This window comes from Sarcophilus harrisii, chromosome 3 (assembly GCF_902635505.1).
Source record: "Sarcophilus harrisii chromosome 3, mSarHar1.11, whole genome shotgun sequence".
Classification (NCBI taxonomy): Eukaryota; Metazoa; Chordata; class Mammalia; order Dasyuromorphia; family Dasyuridae; genus Sarcophilus; species Sarcophilus harrisii.
In genome coordinates, this window is record NC_045428.1 from 494,556,612 (window position 1) to 494,582,179 (window position 25,568).

The window sequence follows — 25,568 nt, forward strand, 5'->3', positions numbered from 1 at the left end:
GAATAATCTAATGTTTTAGAATCCTTAAGAAAACAGAACACAGAAAAGTTACAAAAATAAATGTATATTTGTTAGAAAAAAAAAAAAACCAATGAAGAATGAACTCTGGGGCACTTGTATGACCCTCAGTGGTGCATATGTCACTTAAAAGATAGTAGAAACAGCTGTGTGAATGGCTGAAGAACATGGACATCTCCCTGGGTCATGGCGCTGCCCCCAAGCAGGGAGCAGAAATCAAAGTCTAAGCTCTCTTCCAGGGCCGCTGGTGGCAAGATGAATGGCTAGTCTGTGTAAACTATTCGCCTTGGCCCTCCCTGGATGGTTTCTCTGTCTTTGCCCACCACCAGAACCTACAGCCATTGCTCAGTTACAAGAGCTACATATCCTCAACACTCCATTTATAGGCAAGTTCCTCAATAGCTTTCTTGCCGGCAAGTCTGGCAAAACGCTTCTCCTCAAAGCCATTGGACCTGAAAAGTAGAAGAGATATAGCAATCAACAGGATGCATTAGATACAGGGACCTGTACAGGCCATTCTAGGGGGAAACCCACAGAAAAGAAAAGATAGGTCCTGACCCCCTAAAGGACCATTTAAGGGGAAAATATAAAACCAACATATGCAACACATAAACACACATTTTAAAAAATATGATTCAATAGAACAGAAACTTATAAAGACATGTCGTGTGGAAAAGGTAAAATGACTAAAATGAAGTAAAACTGGTTAAAAAAAAAAAAAGCCAAAGGCAGGTGAGCTTATAATGACTGCATCTGCATTTCAATCATCAGTATACTCAATGCATCCTCTTTTTCTGTCATATCTATAACCTTGCAATTTTATAATATCTAATTATGATGGGCCTGAAGTTAACAGAAAACAGAGTTAAGTGACAAATATGAGAGCTTTAGGAACAAGTGAAAACTAGGGAATCTAATGAAAAAGTTAAGATAAGCTGGCCACTAATGGGGTAAAGAACTAGCTCAGGTTGTGAGGGGGCCTAAATAACTCAAGGGATGTGCTTATGTCTGGAAGAGTAAAGAGAAATTTCAGTGCCCTAAGGAGCAGAAAGCCAAGAAACTAGGATGGCAAAAGGAAGGAGAACAACTCTAAAACTGCACTATATATAAATTATCTCTATTTTGTACTCTAAAATTCCTCTTCTCACACTTGCAACAAAGTCACTGCCTAATCTTTAAATTGGTGCTAAGCAAAATGTCATTACTGAGAAGTAATAAACAGAATCAAAAGACCAGGATGGCCATGACTAAAAAAGCGTCTTTTCCCAAATCTTTGGCTATTGACAGGAAAAGTGGACAGAAAGCATTACAGATGATCATTGGGTTAGGGTTCTCTTCATATTTCACTACAGAACAAGAAATGTTTAGAAGAATGATGTATTCCGAGAATAGGGGATAAGGGAAGAAAAGAAGGAAAGAGAAGAAAGGAAAGGGGACAGGAGGGAAAAAAGGAAAGAAAAAGGGAAGAAGGAGTGGGAAAGGGAAGGATAGAGGGAGAGAGAGATTCTAAACACTATGTGCCATGTACTTGGGATATGAATTTGTAGCTGAAACAGAAATATGAGATTGGGTATAATAAAAGATGGACAAGAACAGGACCTATAATTTTACTGATATTGAAAACTTCCAAATGCAAAAGCTCCCTCTACCAATGCAGGAGAGCATTTTCTCTGTAACTTAGTCTTGAGAGTTGCCCTGAAAAGGTTCGTTTAAGTGACTTGCTCAGGGTCACACAACCAGGATATAACTGAAGTGAACATATTTTTAGACCCAAGTCTTTAGGCTTCACGGCTATCTACTACTATCCACTATGCTACAGAGCCTCTCAAAAAATAAAAATAAAAACAAAGCCAGGTAAGCTAAGGCCAGAACAGCATGAGTAAAGTAGCAGGAAAAACACAGATAACCTAGTAGATGTGGAATAATCAACACATGGGTTTACCTGTCCACACCATCCCAGCGATACCCAGGCCAGATATTGAATCTGTTGAGGGGAGGTGCAGGGCCATTGTAGCGAGGCTTTTCTAAAGAAAAAAAAGAGAGAACTTAATCTCATCTCAAGTTCATTCCAACCCCTAGACCTGTTTCCAATAGTGATGAAAAATACCTCTAATTTATAAAATACTTGAGGCTTAACAAGACATTTTTCTCAGCTCTGTGTTTTAGGAAGGTAGTACAAGTTTCATAAAACTGAAGCTCAGCCAAGGATATGCCCAGGGGTTACATGGCTACTGAATTCTAGAGCTAGAATTCAAACTCAGGTTTGACTCCAAACCTCCAGAATCCCTTCCAGAATACTATGTAGCCTTTTCTACAAAGAAAACATTTCTGTGCAGGAATCTGTTTCTAATGGAACCCATAAGATCAGAACACTTGGGCCAGAGACTAAACATGAAAAAGGAACATGTCAAAGGAGGTAACTTTAAGTAATATCATCTCTATGTGGGCTAAACCATCACTGGTAACCAAACAATAGTTAAGTCTACAGCTGACCTTTAAGAATGAGGTCATATGACAATCTTGGTTCCACCATTCTGAAATGATTCTTTTCCCATATTCTGCTCTCTGCTCTATCCCCTCCAAACCCTAAGAAGCCTCACCTTTCTTATCCTTGTTCTCTTTGGCCTTATTCTTCTTAATGAAGTCGGCCATGGGGTCACCCTCCCTCTCCTGCTCTCGGAGCATCTGATCCAGGTCCTCATCATTGATGTAACGGGCCAATGGCTTCTGCATCTCCTTTATTGCATCTTCTACATTCTGTTGCTGCTGTCGGCTCTGGGCAAGGCTGAATAAAGAGAAGCAAGAACCTCTGATAGACCATCTATCATTCTTTATCCTAAATGATAATGAAAATGCTCTACTCTACTTGAAGCATTTCCTCTAAACACCAATGAAATTCAAAATGCTATCTTGTTCTCAGCATCCTTGAAGACAGGAGATGAAGCTGCTACTAATCCACCTGTCAGCAGAGCAGTAAAATTGGCTCTACCCAATCTCTACAGTGAAACTCATGGGCTTCTCTTACCCCTTTCCCCACTGAGCATACTGCTCATTTTTCTCTGACTCCTCCTCTTCTTTTCGTCGTTGCTCTAATCGTTCCAGCTTCAGGTCCCTCTTGCGGCCAGACTTATCTCGAAAAATGGTTTCAGCATTTTGGAATTCAGCTAAAAAAGATACAAAGAACAATTTCCCTTTTTTTTTCTTTTTTAATCTAAATGAATCAAAATTAAAACTTCTTTTAGAAATGTGAAAAGAAGAAAATTGTCCTAACTTTAAAAGGGAAAAGTAACAGTTGCTCAGGGCTCTGAAGTTAGAGAAGAAATAACTTTATAGCTGGATCACAGAGCACTACTGTCAGTGATAGACCTAAGAAATGATATCATGGAAAAGAAGGAAAAGAACCATTCATTAATGGTTCAAGTAATGTATTAAAAACCAGTGTTTAAATCCTATAACAAATAACAGACCAAAAGATGACTAAGAAGCTTTGTAAGCTTAGATTAGCCTACTAGTCTCCAAGTTTTTACCTTCCAAATGTTTGGTTTCTTGGTCCTGCCTCCTGAGCTCCTGCTGCTCTCTCCTGACATCAGACACCAACCCAGTTTTGGCCCCAGAAAACATTTGCGTGGCCTGTGCAATTGAAAGGGGGTACCACAAATGAATGAGACAGCATACCTCTCCAATAGGTACATTACCAGAGGAACGCAAAACATACAGTTATATTTTAACTAGATTACCACAATGACTAAGGAACAAATATTCTGGGAAAGGAATGTGTTAACCTTCATTTTATACCCTCAATACAGATCACAGATAAACAAAGTAAGAAAAAGAGAATGGAAACAAAATCTAAAATGAGAGGTTTTGTGGAGAAGTAATGATTTTGCCAGTTTTATGAGGAGATAGAATCTTAAACTAAGCAACTAGTTTACTAAAGGCAATAATGAGTAGTATTAATTCTCATTTACCAAGTATTAAACTTATTAGCTGGAGAAGGGACTTAAGTTCACTTTTATAAAGCTGGTCAGAAACCTATACCATGAATTAAGAAAGTTTACACTGCTATAATATTCCACCTATAATGATAAACCCCAATATTTGTGGGTTCTGAGAACTGCAAACGATACCATCACAAATGATATGGTCATTAAAATCTTTTATCAGTTATTTTTTTCAAAATGACCAACTGACTCAAAAATCAAATATGAGGTAATTATTGATACCCTTCAGTAGCATATTAAATTTGCACAATATTGACTGCTTCAAGAATTAACATGGAACAGATAGATAAAATTTCAGTGATTTGATCAAAATAAATGCTTTACTTCATCCATTCAAACAGATGGTTAGAGTTTCTTGATCTATATAGCCTTCTAAAGTACATAGTAGGAGAAGAGCTCCAAAAGCTCTAGGCTGATTTTATTATATGCTTAAAAAGCAAAGCAAGTTGCACATTAAATAGAGACCTATAGTCTTATGAACAATCTTTTTCATTCAAATGTGTATCTGTTAAATTCAGAAAAAAAATTACCCCAAATTAAAATAAAATACAGGGCCAGAACTGCCAGATCTGCTCCTAAAAGACAATAAAAGTTCTCCAGAAAGAAATAACATATATCCCCGAGTCATTAAAATCTGCTAGATTTTACTCTTTTGAAATGAAGTTTAAAACAAATTCTTATTAGCATTTATTCCAATCATCTCACCCCAAAATTACTTGATAAGTACTTTGCATTGACTCATCAATCAAAGCAACTAGCATTTATTAAGACTCTATTACATGCTAGTTACTGTACGAGGAGACAGGATAATGAATGGAAGAATGAAACCATCCCTACTTGCAATGAATTTACATTCTCTTGGAAGAAACAAGCACATATAAAAATAAACATAGTTTAAATATAAACTTAATGCAAAAGAAGTTGAAAACAAGGTAGGTTTGGGAAGGATGTTACTCCCAGTTGGGAAAATCATGATGAACTGTTTCATGAAAGTTGTTTCAACTGCATCTTAAAAGAACAGAAAGTTATTCTGAGGCAAAAACAAGGAAGGAGTGCATTCCATGCATGCAGGACAGACAGTGAAAAGGCACAAAACAGGAAGGCGAAATTTCATTAGTGAGCAACAGACAGAAGATCAGTTTGCCTGGAACACAGTCTGGAAGGAGGAATACATCCAAAGAGATTGGAAAGTTGGGCTAGGATCAAATTGTGAAGGGCTTTAAAAGTTAAAAGGGAATTTTACATTTTATCTCAGAACCAAGAGGAAGCCACTGGAAGTGATTAAGGAAGCAAACATTTATTAAACACTTACTGTGTACCAGGCACTGTGCTAAACATTTTACAAATATTTCATTTGATCCTGATTAGTATCTCCATTTTATAGCTGAGGAAACTAAAGCAGAATTAAATGTAGGATCACAAAAAATCAGAAAGAACAGACTATCCAAGAGGAAAAGGTAGTCAACAGAATCAGATACAGCAAAGAGATCATGAAGGGTTGAGGGAGGAAAAAAACTTATCAGATACGGTCATTTAGAAATCATTGGTAACTTAAGAAAAATTAGTTCTTGGTTAAGTGCTTGGGTCCCAGCCTTTTCACAAAAGGCTGAGTGAAAGGAGAAATGCAAGCAACTGGGGATAGATAACTTTTTCAAAAAGTCTCACTGAGGAAGGGAGGAGACACATAAGATGATAGCTTGAGGTGGCAACTAAGTCTGGTGAAGGTTTAAGAATGGAGACAACTGTGTAGGCAAAGAGGCAATAGGGAGGAACCAGCATATAAAAGAATGGTGAAGATTCAAAAGAGAGGAGAGAAGATGCAATCTACTGAAGAAGATGGAAGAAGGAAACAAATGCACATGAGCACTTGCTCTGGCCAGAAGAAAGGCTAGTTTAAGGAGTTTTGAGATTAAATAAAAAAATGGGAAAAGGAACTCAAATCAAATGATCCTACTTTTTTCAGTAAACTAAGAGATAAGGTCTTCACATGAGAAAAGAAATAAAATCTAGCAAGCTTGAGAAGGGAAAAAAAAGTTTAGAACAGAGTATGTTCTACTGATGAAAGTGAGCTAGGGAATCCATTAGAAAGGAATACAAGGGCACTATTACAGTGAGGTTGGGATTGGTTATCTTGAATTTAAAATATAGCCAACCATCATGAGGAAGAGATTTCCTCCAGTGTCATAGAACAGGTCCACAAGGAGGAGCAAAGGAGGTGAATGATGGTGGTAATCCAGAGCTGAGGTCTAGCAACAGAAGAGCACCCAGAGGTGAGGGAGACAAGAGATTCAGGAGCAAAAGGCATTTTAGAGATGAAATGACTAACTCACTATTAAGGTGAGATTGGACAGGGAGGAAAATGAAGTCAGAGCAAAGGCAATGGCCTAAGACAGTACTGAGGTGTGGAAGGAATGAAGGTCTCAATAAAGGGGAAGAACAAGTATAAGAGGAGGGCTGCATGTGGAAAGGTCTTTCAGGAATATGGAACAGTTTTGAGTACTGACTCAGGTGGAGTGATGGAAGTCTAAGGAGGATGAGGAAATGGGAGTATGTAGAGAGTCTCAAGGAACATTTATATGGATTTTTTTTTATTATAACTTTTTATTTACAAAATATATGCGGGGGGGAGGGGGGCTCAGTGGATAGAGCACCAGCCCTGAAGTCAGGAGGACCTGAGTTCAAATCTGACCTCAGACACTTAACACCTTCTACCTGTGTGACCCTGGGCAAGTCACTTAACCCCAATTGCCTCAGCAAAAAAAAAAAAAAAAAATATATGCATGGATAATTTTTCAGCATTGACAATAGCAAAACCTTTTGTTCCAATTTTTCCCCTTCTCCCCTAGATGGCAGGTAGACCAATACATGTTAAATATGTTAATTTACATGGATTTTAATGTTCCTTAGTAGAAGGGCATTGAACTGTGTTTCCCCCCAGTATCTTGAAAGCAGGGACTAAATTTCCATTTAGTCTTTCTATCCCAGTATGTGGCAAAGAAGTGGGCACATATATGCTTGGCACATAGTAAGTATTTAATAAATATTTGTTGAATGTCACTGAGTTTTTTGGAATAAAATTCCTTTACTATTATCCTATTTTATCCTAACTATCCAGATTCTGTTTAGCTCTTTGGTACACAAGGCCCTGTTTAACCTGGAGAATTCCTGAGTTCCTGGAATTAACAGAGGCTAGGTTTTCCAAAGTTCCCTCACATTAGATGCCAGTCTTCAGGCTCTAAAAACTAAATTCTATAAGTCAGCAACTAATTATATAGTATTTTAGTCATGAGTAGCTTTGGGGGCTCCCTAAGTTAGGATGACAGATCTAAGAGGGTATAAATGTCAAAGATGCTTGGAAAAATCACCTTTCTGGGTTGGGTTAAGATGAACTTTGTCATTAGGCAATGACTAGAATGACTCTAAAGATCCTTCCTATCTAAGAATTCTTATTCAGATATTTTATCTATGTCTTTATACATACATAAACACACACACACACGTACATATACATATGTATAAAATTATATTATGTATATATCTATAGATATAACATTTATTAAGCATATATACAATGTGAAATGTAGTGCTAGGTGTCAAGAAAGACATGAGGATAACTAAAAGGACCTTGTGCTTGGAGTTAGTAAACTAGCTTTAGCTACTACACCTTCCAAGTCTTTCTGTATTGGCTAACTTATTGGTTATGTTTTGTTTAGTTGGCACTTAAATGGCCCAGAAAAAGCCTATGCATGGAGAAGGGATAATTACACCCCTCAAAAACCCACCTTTGCTCCAGAAGACGGATTCCTTCGAGGTGGAGAGAGATCTGAATCGGAAGATTTGGTTTTCTGCTTCCTTCTTGGTGGGGAGAGGTCCGAGTCAGAGTCTCGTTTCTGCTTGTTCCGGGGAGGAGACAGGTCTGAATCTGAGTCCTGCTGGTTGCTCTTTGCAGGAAGAGAAGAATCTATATCATGCTTCTGGTGTTTCTTGGTTGAAGAGTTTATCTGGAATTTCCTATGGCTAGGAGAAGAGTCTAGAAATTAAGAGAGAAACACTTTGATCACTCCAGAATAATACAAAAATATTTTTTACTTTGTCCAGATTGTGCTTTAAAGATGAGTTAAAACTTCTTCTCTAGGAACAAGTTTGTCCCAATGACACTGTACTTTTCGTGGAGGAATTATAACTAATGTGAATGCCCAAACCACAAAACACGAGAGGGGAAAAAAGAGAAGTGGAAGATTGGGATTCATGATATAATGTATGTTCCCAAGTCTATGATAGTGTTAGATGTCAAAGTCCTTTAGTCAGATCGGTTTTCCATATCAGTAGAATGGAGAAAACAACTCTAAAGTATTTCACAAGAATTTTATAAATGTTATGGATTCCTAGAAAATGGCTTTGAGGTTTCCAGGACTAAGAAATCAAAAAAGTTTGAAGTACTTTAAAGTCAGAGGTTTAACAAGGGAAAGAGTGAGCAATTTCACTGTACAGGATTAAATCTTACTCTTTTGCCACAAATACCATTCTTTAAGAAGATGTATGCACAATAAACTTCTCAGGGTTTTTATTTTGGGAATGAACATTCTTTACTTCCCAGGTATTCAAATCTCATTATTAAAGATTATGGACTTTTAAGGCAATGAACAAGGTCTTTGTCCTCAAAGAGATTAAAATCTAGTATTAAAATAAATTACTATCCCTCTAAGGGCTTTCTTCACTGGCTATATAGCTACAGTTATATACTATATTATATAAGTGATCTAGAGGAGTTCATTTTCAGGGAGAGGGGACAATTTGAATTCTGAAATCCTCACCTTTGTAGGAAGCGGACTCCTTTCCTGAAAGTCTCCTGACCTCCAGTCATATCAAACTGGGCGTCCCATAGATATCACAAAAATCAATGTGTACAAAATAGGACTCATCTTTGTCACCACTTACCACCCGACACACACTACTCACCAACCTTCCCACTACTGTACAGGCCACCACTATCCTCCCAGTCACCCAAGTGGGTAACCATGGTGTCACCTACCATTTACTCACACTAACCCCATATAATCTAGCTGCTGCTAAGTCTTTTCATTTTTATCTCCACAACATCTCATCCAAACATCCCCTTTTCTCCTCAGCACTGGCACCATTCTGATGTAGATCCTTATCACTTCGAACTACTGCCAGTCTGCTGAGTCTTTCCACCTCAAGTCTCTGGCCCCATTGCGCTTCCACTCAGTTGTCAAGTTTTCTTCCTAAAACACAGATCTTGGATATTTTCTGTCTCTGTCTCTCTCTCACACACACACATACATACCCTACTTAATAAACAGCAGTTTTATTATTGTTACAGTGGTTCCCTATTACCTCCAGAATCAAATATTAAAATACTCTATGTGGCTTCTACTACCCTCAATGTAATCTACTATCCAACAACCCAGGTCTTCTTGCTGTTTGCTAACATAATTCTCCATCTCCTGATTATCTTTTCACTTGCTATGCTTCCCTCCCTCCATCTGGCATACTCTCCTCAGTTCCACTTTTCTGGTTTCCTTCAAGACTCAGCTCAAAAATCACCTGCTACAAAAGGACCTTCCCAGCAGCCCCACTTGCTAGGAGCCCCACCTCCTTTTTGTATTCCCTCTTAAAACATGACCTCCTTCAGCACAAGACCTGGGTTTTTGCCAATTTTGTTTTCCCAATATTTAGCCCAAGGGTTAGCTTAATAAATGTTGACCCACCAAAGTAACAAAAAGGTCAGATGAAAGTCTGGAACAGAAGGCACTCACCTCTGGAGTTATGGAGCTGTTTCCCTGGCCTAGGAGAGGAAGGTGATTGATTTTTAACTTGAGAAGATTCATCCCCATGTCTACTGCTCTTCTCCTTCAGACTAAGAGAGGACTTAGCAGGGTCTTTACTAGACAGTGAATGACAAACCTCAGGAGCTAAATCTGAAAGATGAGAATGGAATCTCCTGGGTGGTGATAAGTCTGGAGAGTCATGGCGGGTCCTCCTGAGAGGTGAGGAGTCTGGGGAGTCATGACGGGCCCTCCTGGGGGGTGAGGAGTCTGGGGAGTCATGACGGGCCCTCCTGGGGGGTGAGGAGTCTGGGGAGTCATGACGGGCCCTCCTGGGGGGTGAAGAGTCTGGGGAGTCACGATGGGCCCTCCCAGGGGGTGAGGGTTCTGGTGAATCATGACGAGCCCTCTTGGGAGATAAGGAGTCTGGGGAGTCATGACGGGCTCTCTTTGCAGGTGAGGAATCTGGTGAATCATGACGGGCCCTTCTAGGAGGTGAGGAGTCTGGAGAGTCGTGACGGGTCCTCCTGGGAGGCGATGTGTCCGGAGAGTCATGACAGACCCTTTTTGCAGGTGAAGAGTCTGGGGAGTCATGACGAGCCCTCCTGAGTGGGGACAGATCTTGCTTTTGTTCTAAACACAAAGCATAAAGTCAGCACTTCACAGACCGCTGGCCTCCAACACTAGTTAGACCTCCTCAGAAGTAGTTATCTCAAAACTGTGCAGAAAATCTCAAGGATCAATATCCTTGTATTGTTCAAGGATAGTGAGCCAGCACCAAGGATGGCAAAAGTAAGCTGAAAATTTCTCAAGGACAACAAGAAAATTCCTATACATACAGAAAGTACTGAGTCAGGCGCTTATTTTGAGGATTGGTCCAGATAATCCTTATCTGTCCTTTGTGGGGCAGGGAGGGGAGGGAGTAGACTAATAAGATCAAGTTGTCAAGTTGACAGGTGCTTCAATGACACCTTATGAGCAGAGGCTCAGCAACTCCTCTTCTTTGGACCTACCCTGAGTGGTACCCTAGTTAATACACTATAGAAATTGCACAGCCCTTTACTCTAGCAAATACATTCATTTCAGACTCCACCCAGAGAGAGAACTCAGACACCCAAGAGAGGAAGTGGGGCCAGAAGCAGATGTGCTTTCTTTAGTTGTATTCTGCACAGTCTCCTCCAGAAAGCCCTACGAGCAGCTACACCCACCCTAGACCTTTCTTTAGATCTGCCCTATGACTTAGCACTCACCTCCTAAGAGCTTCCACTTATTACTGGTCCGGAATGCCTCCATTTGCTTCACTTCTTCTGGGCGTTCATCAATAAATTCAGCCACCTGGAAAAAATATCACAGACTTCAGTAGTCAAGAAGATCCCACTACAGAGTCAAAAGTGACTTGGAAAGATTGAGACAAGGAACTTCTCCACCCCAATACACATCATAGTGAGAAAATCTCCCCTCCTCAGGATTTACTGTTCCCTCTGGTTCTATAAACAATTTGTCATTCATTGGCCTAGTTTAATTACAGACCCTCCACTGTCTAATGAAGTACCCAAAAGAAAAAGGCAATTTGTTCCATCACAAGTCTTTTTTAACAACCTGTCAAGTTCCACACCATCTATTTCTGAGCTAAAAGATGAACATACTTTGATCTTTCCTTTTCTTTCCAGCAGGATGGCCCAGGGAGCTCTCTTGACTCTCACCACTGGTTAAGATATAGGAAAGTACACTGCAATTGTCTAGCATATGTGGTAGTAATGCATCACCATTACAACTCATTTAAACACTCTTCTTCTTAAGTACAAATAAAACCTGTTTTATTACAGGAGATAAAGACCATACAAATTGTATGCAAGTAAGCAGCTAAAGGGCAGCTAGGTGGCACAGTCATTAGAGCACTAGGTTTGGAGTCAGGAAGACTCATCTTCCCGAGTTCAATTCCAGCCTCAGACATTTACTGTGTGATCCTGGGCAAGTTACTTAACCCTTTTGCCTCAGTTTTCTCAACTGTAAAACAGCTGGAGAAGGAAATGGCAAACTATTCCAATATCTCTGTGAAGAAAATCCTAAAAGGGGTCACGAAAAGTCAGACATGATTGAAACCACTGAACAACAAAGGCAGCCATAAACACATTTTACAAATAGACTATGGCTAAGAGATGAGTGTCCTTGGTTTGAGATACTACCTTCTAGGCATTTAAGTCTACCCAGGCCAGGGTCCTCTGAATACCTACCACAAGATTTTTTCTTCTGATTTTCTACAATATTTTCATATTTCCCAACTAGACATGTCATTATCATTCAGCTAAATTCAACAGCTCTGTAATCTTAATGATGTGAGTACCCACAATGTTGCAGAATGTAATCCATCCATGCCTACTTATACAGTGTCATTCTTGTCCATGGAGGCCAAATCTTTTCTTTTCTTTTTTTAAATAATAATAGCTTTTTATTTTTCAAAGTACATGCAAAGACAGTTTTCAACAAACCCCTGCAAAGTCTTGTGTTCCAAATTTTTTCTCTCCCTTCCCACTTCCCCTCTCCCCTAGACAGCAAATAATATAATATAGGTTAAACAGATGCAGTTCTTCTAAACATATTTCCCCATTTATCATCCATGAGGCTAATTATTTTCAACTTAACATATATGTCTTGATGCTCCATTATGTACTAAGTACTGGACATACTGTTTCATGGGATAAGATGATATAAAAGATACATCAGATTCCTGTCTTCAAAAAGCTTAAAATTAAATCATGGGATAAGACAAGGAAACAAAAGTATCATCAGATAAAATTTGAAAGGTAGCATAAATGAAGTGTAAAAGGGCCATAGAGGTTCAAAAATGGGATAGAGTATGGCTGAAGATAAATACATAAGTTTTTACAGAATACTTGTCGTATGAGCTAGATATTGAAGGTTTAGTACAATTTTAGTGACTAGAGATGAAAGAAGGCACTCCTGGTAGAAGGAAGAAAAAAGGCATGATGGCAAAAAAAAAGTATAAAATGGGTTTGATAAAGAACAATTTAATTTGGTTAACATGTAGACAGGATATAGTAAGAGATAATGCTGAATAGACAAATTAAAGCCACCTCTCCAAAGGCCTTGCCTACAAAGTTAAGAAGTATCCTTTTCCTGTAAGCACAAGAGATTTACTACAAGTTTTTAGAGAGACCCAGGCTAAGAGCTGTGCTTTAAGAAAGTTAATCTAGTCCTGAGATACAGGATGAACTGGAGAAAGTAGAGACTTAAGACAGGGAGACTAGTAAGAAAAAAGTCACTAGGCTAGTAGCAGAAGGAATTGAAAGAATAGTGAAGATGAGACCAGCACTATAAAATCAACAGGACTTGGAAACATATGGAATATGGAAAGTCTGAGGGAAGGAAGAATCAAAGATGATTTCAAAGTTTTGAGCCTAGTTGACTATAAATGTGGTGGGACGAAGAATTGAAATATCAAAGTTTGGGAAGAGGAAGAAGTCTGTGGAAATGGAAACGATCCATTTTAATATATTTAAGTATGGGGTGTCCTATGATATCTGGGGGAAAGGGGAAGGAAGATGTTCAGCAGGAAATTAGAAATGCAGATCTAGCACACCCAAAAAAAGATACAACTTCTTAAACTCTTTCAAATTTTAAAATCTTCTCATTCTGTAACTAGATACACCTATAAGTAATTTAGAGAGCAATAGTTAAAATAGAGAAACAAATAATATTGCTAAGGAAGAAAATACAGAAAATGAAACAAAGGCTCAAAAGAAAATGCCAATTCTATTTTGGGGATGAAAAAAGGAGTCTAGGAGCCATCTCCTCCATGAAGATTTTCCCCAGGTAATATACTGCTCTCCATTCCATCAGATTCTTTACTGAGCTACCCACAGATTATTTCACCCCAGTTAAATGACCTGAGAATATAGACTAGTTCTTTTGTTTTCTGTTGCCTTCTCCCAGTAAGGGCCTTATACATAATTGGCATTTAGTAAATGCTTGCTGAATGGAATGGAATTGAGAAAGAGAAAGGAACTAGAAAGGGGAGTTGGGAGGAGTACCAGCCAAATTCAGTGTCAGAAAAACTAAGAAAGGAAACCATCTTAAGAAGGAAAGCAACTGTCAATATCAAATGCTATGGAAAAGATGAAGAATATAAGGAATGAGAAAAAACTCCCATGATCTAGCAACTAAGAATTCAACAGTGCAAGTTTACACAGAGCAGACTTCAGTGTGGCAGGTGGGACAAAAGATTCAAGAGATTAGAGTCAGTGAGATGAGCAGAGCCAAAAGTGTGATGTTATAGGGAAAAAGAAGGAATGTGATTCAACATGTATAGGACTGCCGCTTGCCATCTGGGGGAGGAGGTGAAGGGAGGGAGTGGAAAAGTTGGAACAGAAGTGAGTGCAAGGGATAATGTTGTAAAAAAAAATTACCCAGGCATGGGTTCTGTCAATAAAATGTTATAATAAAAAATAAAAAAAAGAGGAAATGTAGGCTTCACTAGGTAGCAAAAAAGTATTTTATTTTTGTTTCTAGTTTTTTTTTTTTAATTTTGTTTTTTAAGAACAAAAGAGTTCTAAGGAAGTTTGTAAGCAAGAGGAAAGAAGCTAATAAAGAGCGAGATACTTTAAACAGAACTCAACAGAATCAAGGAAAAGATGACTGATGAAGCAAAATTATAGGATATAATTTTTTTAAAGTATTAGCATTCCTAAAGTGACCAAAAAAAAGTGGAGAGGTCTAGCAGTCCCAAGTCCAGGGAAGCAGAAAAGAATAGAATAATACTATTAACAACAACTAACTTGTTTAAATTACCAACCTTGTGAGGCAGATAGTACAACTATTTTACAGATGGGAAACTAAGTCTTAAGTAACTTACCCATAGTCATACAACTACTGAGTTAACAGGGACAGGATTTGAATATGGGCCTCCACACCAACAAAGTCCAGCAGTAAGAGATTGAAAGAAATATTCCATTTTAAAAAACTGTAGCGTATAAAATACTTGAGAGTCTAACTGCCAAAACAAACTCAGGAATTATGAACAGAACTACAAAACACTTTTCATGCAAATAAAGTCAGATCTAAACAATGACAAAATATTAATTGCTTATAGGTAGGTCAAGTCTATATTAAAAATTACAATTCTATCTAAATTAATTTATTTATTCAGTGTTATATCAATAAAACTTTAAAAATTATTATACAGAGCTAGAAAAAATAATAACAAATTCATCTGAAAGAATGAAAGGTCAAGAATATCAAGCAAATTAATAAAAACAAATGTGAAGGAAGGTGACCTAGCTGTACCAAATTTCAAACTGTATAATAAAGCAGTAATCATAAAAATTATCTGGTACTGGCTAAGAAATAGAAATGTGGATCAGTAGAATAGATTACAAGAATAGGGGAATAGATTACTACTATGTAGTAGTAATGATCTGTATGTAAATGATAATATAATCTAGTATTTGGTAAATCCAAAGTTCCAAGATTTGGGGACAAGAACTTACTATCTGACAAAAACTGCTGGAGAAACTGAAAAATAATACACAAGGCACAAGATATAGACCAACATCTTACATTGTATACCAAGATAAGGTAAAGATAGATATGTGATTTAGATATAAAAAGTAATATAAATACAATAGGAAAATAAGAAATAAGTTTTATCTGTCAGATCTAAAAAAAAAAAAGGGGGGGGGAGAATTTAGAACCAAAGATAGAGAATACTCTTGGATATAAAATGGAAACTTTTGATTATATTAAATTTTTTAAAAAATTATTTTACCAAAATCAATGCAACAAAGATTACAAGGAAAGCAGAAAACTGAAAAATAAATTTTACAATTAAGTGTCTCTGACAGAGAACTCCCCTCTCTCTCTCTCTCTTGTTTGTGTATGCACATACACATATATTCAAAGAAGGAGAGATCCGAGTCAAGTTTATAAGAATACTAGTCATTCCCCGATTAATAAAATGGTCAAAGGATATGAACAGGATGAAGAAAACATCACTAACTATAATCACATGAAAAACGCTCTCACTACTGATTAGAAAAATGCAAATTAAAACAACTCTCAAGTGTCACCTCACATGTATCAAATTAGCTAATATAATAGAAAAGGAAAATGACAAATGGAAGAAATGTGGGAAAAAACGAAACGTTAATTCACTGTTGGTGGAGTTGTGAATTGATCCAACCATCATGGAGAGGAATTTGGAATTATGCCCAAGGATTACAGATCTGTGCATTTCCTTTGACTCAGCAACAGCACTACTAGATCTGTATCCCAAAGAGATCCAAAGGGGAAAAGAGAGAGAGAGAGAGAGAGAGAGAGAGAGAGAGAGAGAGAATGAGAATGAGAATGAATGACCTATTTGTACAAAGATATTTATAGAAAGCTCTTTTTCTGGTTGTCAAAGAATTGGAAATTGAGATTAGAACTGTGAGTATGGAAGAGTAATTAAAAGAAACTAATTTTTAAAATAGATTAAAGAATGATAATACTTTAAGTTCTTTTTATCAATACAAAATGTTTTATAAGATTACTCTTACCAATTTGATTTATTATCATGTTATATAATACATACACGCTATGTAATAAGATATATTTTACAGCTATTCTTTTTCCAAGAAATGTGTTTTTCAACTTATTAATTTTCCTTGCCAAATGAACTATGCAAATAAAAAATATCATCACATGCGCTTATTACAAAAACCAATTCAGGAATGGCCTGAACAAGTTGTGGTATATGACTATGATAGAATATTATTGTGTTATAAAAAATGATGAGCAGAATGCCTTCAGAAAAAGCTGGACTTTCATGAACAAAGCACAATGAGCAAAAACAGAACATTACATAGTAACAACAATATTGTATAATGATTAATTGCCTTAGCAATTCTCACCAATAAAATGATCCAAGACAATTCCAAAAGACTCATGATGAAAAATGCTATATACCTCCAGAGAAAGAACTGATGGAATCTACTGAAGGCAAACCAAAGCAAATTCAATACAAATTGAAATTTTCACTTTTTTTTTCATGGGTTGTTGTTTTTAGGTTTTGGGGTTTTTTGCCTGTGTTTTCTTTTACATGATTAATATGGAAATTTGTTTTGTAAGACTGCACATGTATAACATATCAAATTGCTTGCTGTCTCAGGGAAGTGGGGAACAAAGAATACAGAACTCAAAATTTTTAAAAAATGAATGCTAAAAATTGTTTTTACATGTAATTGGGGGAAAATATTCACAAAAAAATTTTAAAAAGGAAGAAGTCAAATGGCTACTTTGGTTTAGGTGTAAGTTAGACTAGGTAGCCTCCATAGTCCCTTCTACCTCTAAGATGCACACTATGAAATACCAAGCTCCAAGCTAGATCCCAGACCTAGTGACATTTTTCAATTCAGTGCAACAAACATCTGATAAATAACTGCTCTGAGCAAGCAATGATGTTGGCTAATGAATCCACCAACATGAAATTCCTAAAAAATATCTCTCCTTCTCCTCTGTTCCTAGTGGTTCCTTATTTTGCCCCTAAGATAAAACACAAACTCCTGTTTGGTACTGAAACCTCCTCATCATCTGGCTTCAGGTTACTTCTCCAGGGTTTGTTCACAGCGCTCTCTCTCAATCTATATTCCAGCCAAACTGACTTTTCACTACCTCCATTCATGGCACTACAGTTCACATGACCATGCTTTGAAACAGACGTCCCTTCCTGCCTGGCACACACCCCTCCTCATCTCCATCTGGTGAAATCCCTAGCTCTCTTCAAGCTTTAGCTCATGTCATCTTTGAGAAGAAGTTTATGCTGATTCTTCCAACTGTTAATGCTATTCTCACTAGAAATTATTTCTATTTACTCTGATTCTATTTTTCACATTGCCTGTTAACCCAAACATGCTTTCTCCCTCTTCTCCTCCACCCCAGTCATAATAGGTAAGGTTCTTAGAGGTAGGGATTGTTTCTCCTTTATGCCTGTATCTAGTCTTCTATCTGGCACATAGCAGGCACTTAATTAATGTTAGTTTGCTTGCTTGATGAAAGAATGAAGGCACCAACTGTTAAGATGAAAGCAAAAGTTTCTTAGCAGTTCAGTTATGTATGTTTTCTTCTATTTTTCTTTTCTAATAAAGTTATTTTTCATGCACATTGCTTTATGAATTGTGTTAGGAAAGAAAAATCAGAACAAAAGGAAAAACTGTGGGAAAGAGAAAAAACAAAAACAAAAAAGAAGTGAACACAGTATGTGTTTTCTTCTATTTTTCAATGAAGAATTACAAACATGCCTCAGCCTAATACTAAATACAGTTTTGGCTGGCAAAAACACAGTGAGAAAGCTATTGCACTGTGATTGCTTCCTCATTGTTAGAAAGACGATGCTCTACAAACAATGAAAAGTATATATTACAATTATTCATTAATATTTTGTAATATTTCTAAGCAAATCACCATTCCTTCTCCACTTAACATTCACATACAGCACTGAAAGTAGGGCTCTTTACAATGCCTGACCTTGGGGAAGTTGATCAATGTCTTTGAACCTATGTTATCTCATCTGTAATAAGAGTTAGAGTAGGTAATCTTCATAGTCCTTTCTAGCTCTAAATTCTATGATCTTACAACCAAATGAAAGGAAATCTGCTTGAGGCAACATAAATTCCTAAACCCTACCTAATTATTCTCAAACTTACCACAGGCAAATCTCCCTCATCTTCCTCCTCTTCTTTTTCCATCTTAGTTGAAATATTTGCCCAGCTCACATCATCGTCCACAATCCTCATTCTAATGGAAAAAGTAGTGAGAAAAAGAAATATTTTCAAGGTGACAATCTACAACACCGTAAAAGATTCAGATAGATTTTTAGATAGAGAGAAATCAGAGGCGTGAGGCGAGAGAGAACAGCCTCGTTTAGTTTGTCCTTTCTCTACAAAGTCAATATCTATAAGATTGAAGAATTTAGAAAAAGTTAACTGTTACTTTGAAAAAAACTAGGAATAGGATGGAACAGAAATTTCCAACCACAACCAGTGAGCTGTCTCCCATCTCCAAGATTGACTGTCTGTCTTTCTCCCTCCTTCTCTCCCTCATCCCCTCCCTGTCCCTTCTCTCTCCTCTCTCCTTTTCTTTCTCGTTTCTTTCTCCCTCTCCTTTTTGTCCTTCTCTCTCACCTTCCCTTTCTTTTCCTCCATGTCTCTCTCTCCCTCCTTCTTTCTCTCTTTTCCTTCCTCTCTCCTTCCCTCTCTCTCTCTCCTTCACTCCCTTCCTCCCTGTCTCTATATCTCTCTTTTTTTCCAATCCTCAGACTCAGGGAGGTAATAGAAGCTTTTCTTGAAAAAGATACTCAAGTGGTTTCCCATTTTTTTTCTATAGACGACTTTATAGATGAGGAAACTGAGGCAAGCAGGATTACTTGCCCAGGGCCACACAGTTAGTGAGTGTCTGGGACCAGATACTTGGGAAGGTGAATCTCCTTGACTGCAGGGCTGGCACTGTCTTTCTTAAACTTCCTAAAACTATATCCCCTTCTTTCTGGCCCTGCTGCCACCCTGACTCAAGCCCACTTGGAGCTGCTGCCACAAGACTCCTCCAGACCAAGGCCATCCTCCATTTAGCTGTCAAAGTAGTCTTCCTAAAAGCGCTTGGTAGTGACTGGGAAAATCCCCTTTTCCTGTTTTAGCGTATGTTCTCCCCACATGAGATGGTAAGCTCCTCAAGGGCAGAGACTGTCCTTCTCCAGCTTGTCCTGCATTTGTCTTCTCTTTCCATAGCTGCGTGCCCATCTTCCATCATTAGATGAAACTAATGTCTCCTTTCATGTTATTACTTGTGTCCCCACACTCAGCACAGCACCAGGCACACTGCCGGGTCTTACTAAGCGCTCCCAGGAGCAGCAGGGAGGGAGGGTAAGGCAGGCGGAGGACATAGCCAGGAGGCTGGCCATCTATTCTGAAGGGAGGGAACGTCCAGCCTGCAGGCCCTATGGAAAAGGCCCCCAAAATCCAAGGTAACTACACTTTGCAAGCATCACGTGAGGAGCGAGTTAATAAAATATTTGACCAAATGGAGCAGGCTAATTTGGCCCGTGAATAATATTATAAATGTCCAAATGGTCCTTGGTGGGGAAAAGGTTCCTCTGCCCCGACCTAGACACCGCCTGGAGCCCTGGCCACTGTCTGGGCAGGAGCAGCTGCGACCAGGGCCCGGGTCTGAGGCAGCTCCAAGCGTCTGCCCACCCCCTACCTACAAACACACCAGGTATACACCCCCCCAGACAACAAAGCGTGCACACAACCACCAAGCACACACTTCTCCCCACTTACCTCATATGCCTCCCACGGCACAGTACATACAACCATTACACAACCACCACACACACAACCACAACCACAACCACACACATACACACACCAGACTACATAATGTGTACAACCACACACACATACACACACCAGACTACACAATGTGTACAACCACTACACAACCACACACACACATACACACACCACAGACTACACAATGTGTACAACCACTACACAACCACACACCAGACTACACAATGTGTACAACCACTACACAACCACACACACATACACACACCACAGACTACACAATGTGTACAACCACTACACAACCACACACACACACACACAGACTACACAATGTGTACAACCACTACACAACCACACACACACATACACACACCACAGACTACACAATGTGTACAACCACTACACAACCACACACACTACAGATTACACAATGTGTACAACCACTACACAACCACACACCAGACTACACAATGTGTACAACCACTACACAACCACACACACATACACACACCACAGACTACACAATGTGTACAACCACTACACAACCACACACTACAGATTACACAATGTGTACAACCACTACACGACCACACACACCAGACTACACAATGTGTACAACCACTACACAACCACACACACACCACAGACTACACAATGTGTACAACCACTACACGACCACACACACACATACACACACCACAGACTACACAATGTGTACAACCACTACACAACCACACACACACACACCCCCAGACTACAATGTGTACAACCACTACACAACCACACACATACACACACCAGACTACATAATGTGTACAACCACTACACAACCACACACACATACACACACCAGACTACACAATGTGTACAACCACTACACAACCACACACACACATACACACACCACAGACTACACAATGTGTACAACCACTACACAACCACACACCAGACTACACAATGCGTACAACCATTACACACACAACCCCACCACACATACACACACACACACACGACACAATACAGACAGCCATCACACACAGCCCCACCACACACGCCTCTCCCCACAATACGTATGACCATTACACCTAACTACACCACACCTCGCCACACACCACACACTCACACACACACACGCGCGCGTCCTCAGCTCACCCTTTGCCTCCGGCACCAGTCTGCTTCGGCCGTTTCTTCCGGCGCTTACGACTAGCCTCCGACCCCGCATCCGCAGCTGCCTCGGGCCCTGACAAGTAACGCTTCAGATACTCCGCTTTGGAGAGCGGCGGAGCAGCCGCCATGGCAGCGGAGGAAGCAGAAAAGAAGCGGAACCTGGCTACGGAATAGCGCGGGGGACAAATTTCCTGAAAGGCAAAAGTGCCCAAGTTCGCTTCCGGGGGGCGGGGCTAGGAAGCCCCGGGCCACTGAAAGCTCCAAAGCCCGAAGGGAACATCTGATTGGTGCCTGGCTGTGGGTGGGGCCCGGCCCGTGCTAGTCCTAGGGGGAGGAAAGCCCGGGAAGCCCAAGCCGAGCCTCCCTGCGAAGGGGAGGCGCGGGGTTTGATGGGGAGACTGGGAGGAACAGAGAAGGATAGCGGGGACAGTGGGAAGAGAGGTGAGGGACCTGACAACTGACACACGGGGAAATGAAGTCGACGGAAAAGGGCCCTGATTGGCTGAGAGTGAAGGGAGAAGGAAGTGTCTCCCGTGCAAACGTGTGTGGGATAAGTTAATTGGGAATGCCTCAAACAAACTTTTTCCCCTCTATTCAGTCTTTTTTTTTTAAACATTCTTCTAGTCCCAAATCCTGGCCCTCCAAGCCCCTCCCTCACCCAATAAGACAGCAACATCCATCCATTTTATGCGTGAGGTCATGCAAAACAATATTGCCAAAAAATAAATGGTAAAAGTATGCCTCAGTCTACACAACAGAGTTCATAAGTTCCCCCTCTCTAGAGGTGGCTAGTATTTTTCATCAGGATCGAAGGAGAAAATCTCAAAGGAAAGTTAGACGCGATGAGCCTGGGGTACCAGGGGATATCGAAGTATTGATGTCTTGTAGAGGGAACTGATCGAGATTTATATGAATAAGAGCTATTCCACAATGAACAGTCAAAGCACATGAACGGAAATCTAAACTATCATCACTAACAATTATTACAATGGCAATGTCCCAGATGGGTATCCCAAGGTAAAGAATTTGCAGGCTTGAATCCATCTCCTAGTCAAGGGGCTGTCTGGGACTAGACAACTGACTCAAATAAATCAGAGAGATTCCTCAAGGCAAAAGCAGAAAGGAATTTTATTACAATCTCACCAGAAAGAGCGTCTCCCTCCCCACAAGCAGTTAGGCCAGGAGAGGTAGGGCCCAGTTAACTGACAAGAACTATATGGGGGGAGGGGGTAAGGGAGGGAAGTAGGGCAGCTACGTAGGGCGATGGATAGAGCACCAGTCCTAACTAAAGTCTAGAGGATCCGAGTTCAAAGCTCACTTCAGATACTTAACACTTCACACTTCCTGACTCTGGGCAAGTCACTTAACCCCAGTTGCCTCAGCCAACACTTCCTATAGGCTGGATCTTTGCCCTAATTAGCCAGGACAAATGACCTCACATTTTAAGTCATAAATGAGGAAAAACTTTCAACCCAACCACATCTTTAGGCTTACTAAATTACCTTATATGGGAGTTTCAGTGCCAAGATGGCCCCCCGATTTAGTCTCAGAAAGAAAAAGTCCCACTCCTTGTAAACTACATGATTTCTGGAGAAAGAAACCTGGCCCTGGAGCACAGCTGACCCTCACTCACTCTTTAGAACACTTGTTCTTGTAAGACAGCTTTCACAATTCACTTTATTCCTGGCAAAGTTTATTAAAAGCGATGTGACGCCATTACTGAGCAGACTGAATTCTAAGCAAATTCAGTGAAGAGTACCAAGGAGATAGTTATACATCTTTCAATAGAGATATGTTAATTCTATAGCTCCAGGATAAGGCTAGAAAGTAATCTCCAAATGAATTAAGGATGGTTTCAGATAGATGGGCTCAGTTTCCTGAGGCAGATTCCACAGCCAGAAGACCAAGGACTCATTAGAACAGAAGCCCCAAAGTGAGGGGACCCCAAAATCATTTTATATCAAAGGTACCAATGGCAATTGTTGGAAGGACTGTGGGAAAGCCAGCACACTAAATGTGCCACTGGTGGAGCTGTGAATTAGTCAAGAGTCCTTCTGGAAAGCAATTTGGAACTATGCAATCAGTAGTCACGGAACTACACAAACCTTTTGACCCAGCAATGCCAATGTGGCTATACCACCAGGTGATGGTAGGCACCAAATGTTGGGGTACAGACATATAAAGAATTCACTGTGGTGAATTCTCTCTCGAATTATCACCTTGTTTCAAGTTGAGTTACCACTAGGATTCCAACAATTCACAATGGCCATTCTCTTTGGCAAAAGGTAGGTTTATTTAGGGAAGAGGTTACAAATAAAAGGTACAATAAACACCAGGAATGTAAATATGAAATAGAATTGGGAGACCACAAAAAGGGGTTTTAAAAACTTAGATGCAAAGGGCAAGTTTGCCATTCACCAGGAGAAAGATAATACTTTACGAGGTTGGGGCATGCCCTTCATTGACCCTAAGAGTTAGCTAGCTATAAGAAGGGGGGTTGAGAAGCAAAGTAGGGTTAGGAGAGACATGAGAAGGGGGTAAAGATATCATGGGGTAGGATGCCAGCAGCAGACTGGCCCAAAGGAGGGCAGTAATAAAGCCATGGGCCTGTGTGGGATAACTTATCAGAGCCATCTTCAGGTACAAAGAGAAAGCGTTTATTTAATCCTTGCAGGGAGAGGCCCAGACACACCTGGGAGCCATCCCAACTCCTGCCATGTGCTCCTGAACCCCTCCGTTTCTGCCTTGTCCAAGATTTAAAAAGCAGAGCCTTTTCATCAGATATACTAAAAGAACACAACCATTCTTGACCAATGGTGACCAATGTCTGCTTCCTGTGGTGACATCACTAAATTTCCTGCATCCCAGAGTTCAAGGCTGGGACTAGGGATCATGTGACTTCCTGAAACCCAAGGCTCAACTGGGCATAGGGATCATGTGACTTAAGCCTAGTCTCATAAACTTGAGAAAACTTCATCCAATACCTGTTCCATTCAGGCCATAAGTTGTTTTATAGGGAAAATTTAACCTCAGGGATTTAACTTGGACTGAATTACCACCACCAAACCAAACTGATCTTTATTATCAGAGCCTTCTTTTTGCCTGCCCCAGGGAATAATTTTTATCAATTCTTCAGTTTCTCTCTGCCCACCACACTCACCACTCTGGCTCTCATCAATACCATTACTAGGTCTTTACTCCAAAGAGTTCAAAGGAAAAGGTCAAATTATGATACAGAAATAGAATGGAATATTGTGCCTTAGAAATGATGAAAGGCATGGTTTCAGAGAAACTTCTGAAGACTCTGTGAACTCATGTAGAATAAAGTGAGTCAAACCTGGAGAACAATGTACATATTATGAAGAAAAGCCAGTTTGAAAGACTTAAAGAATGCTATTTAATGCAATGATCAATTCTGGAGGACTGATGATAAAAAGCTTGCTGCCCATTTCTTGCCAAAGATAATGAACTCAAGTTGCAGAAAAAGACATACTTTTTTGGACGTTATTAAAATGGGAACTTGTTTTAATTGATCATGCAATTTGTTAAAAAAAAAAATTTGTTTTCAGCTTCTGTTTTTTTTTTTCAATTTGGGGGAAATAGAGGAGTCAGGGATAAGGTAGCCCATTAAAAATACAGAAGAGTAGGAAAATCTGGGTGGGGGGAGGGGGGAAATCACAAACAAGACAGCTTTGAAAGTTACATATTCAATTTATTTTATTTTAAAAGTTATACATAATAGATATGCTGTTTCATTTACAAATCTCTTTCCTAATCTACTATGTGTATACAAATGCCCATTTTATTTGGTGCTTAAATTCATAATTTTCAAAATGATTTTTTAAAAATCAGCTGAATGGATATGACATGGCTGAAGTCCTGGAAGTGAACATGATTGCCATGTGAAGCATGGCAATGTGAAGCTAAGAAGAGAGCCAAAAATAGACCCTTGGGGGACACCTACAGTAAGGGGTAAAGGGCATCATCATCATCATCATCATCATAAGTAGCATTTATTTGGCTCTTTAAGATTTACAAAACTCTTTACAAATATTTTATCCTTACAGCAACTCTGGGAGACAGGTGCTATTATTGTTACCACTTTACATATGAGAAAACTGAGGCTGAGATTGACTTGTCCAGGGTACACAGCTAAGTATTTGAGTAGGATCTGAATTCAGCTCCAACAGCCACACCACCTAGTTCCCAAGATTATTAGCCAGTGGAAAAAGACCAACAACAACTTAGAGATGTAA

At 39.5% G+C, this 25,568-nt stretch overlaps 1 protein-coding gene across 1 annotated transcript; it reads right to left on the reverse strand.

Annotated features, from left to right (window-relative positions):
• Positions 1-75: 75 nt before the first annotated feature.
• Positions 76-22,066, reverse strand: BUD13 (BUD13 homolog). The gene is made up of 10 exons (XM_031961301.1): positions 21,298-22,066; positions 18,508-18,598; positions 11,059-11,143; positions 9,800-10,441; positions 7,802-8,049; positions 3,546-3,648; positions 3,044-3,182; positions 2,619-2,803; positions 1,961-2,042; positions 76-470 (listed from the first exon to the last, which is right to left on the reverse strand). The coding sequence occupies exons 1-10, from the start codon at positions 21,438-21,440 to the stop codon at positions 377-379; spliced, it is 1,812 nt and encodes a 603-aa protein (XP_031817161.1). The 5' UTR covers positions 21,441-22,066; the 3' UTR covers positions 76-376.
• Between the last annotated feature and the right edge of the window lie 3,502 nt (positions 22,067-25,568).

Excerpts from the sequence above, each read along its gene's own strand:
- BUD13 (XM_031961301.1), bottom strand. The coding sequence starts at position 21,440 with ATGGCGGCTGCTCCGCCGCTCTCCAAAGCGGAGTATCTGAAGCGTTAC. Across the intron at positions 8,050-9,799 it reads ACAGCTCCATAACTCCAGAG|ACTCTTCTCCTAGCCATAGG; the intron begins GTGAGTGCCTTC and ends CTTAATTTCTAG. Across the intron at positions 2,043-2,618 it reads AGAGAACAAGGATAAGAAAG|AAAAGCCTCGCTACAATGGC; the intron begins GTGAGGCTTCTT and ends TTTTTTCTTTAG.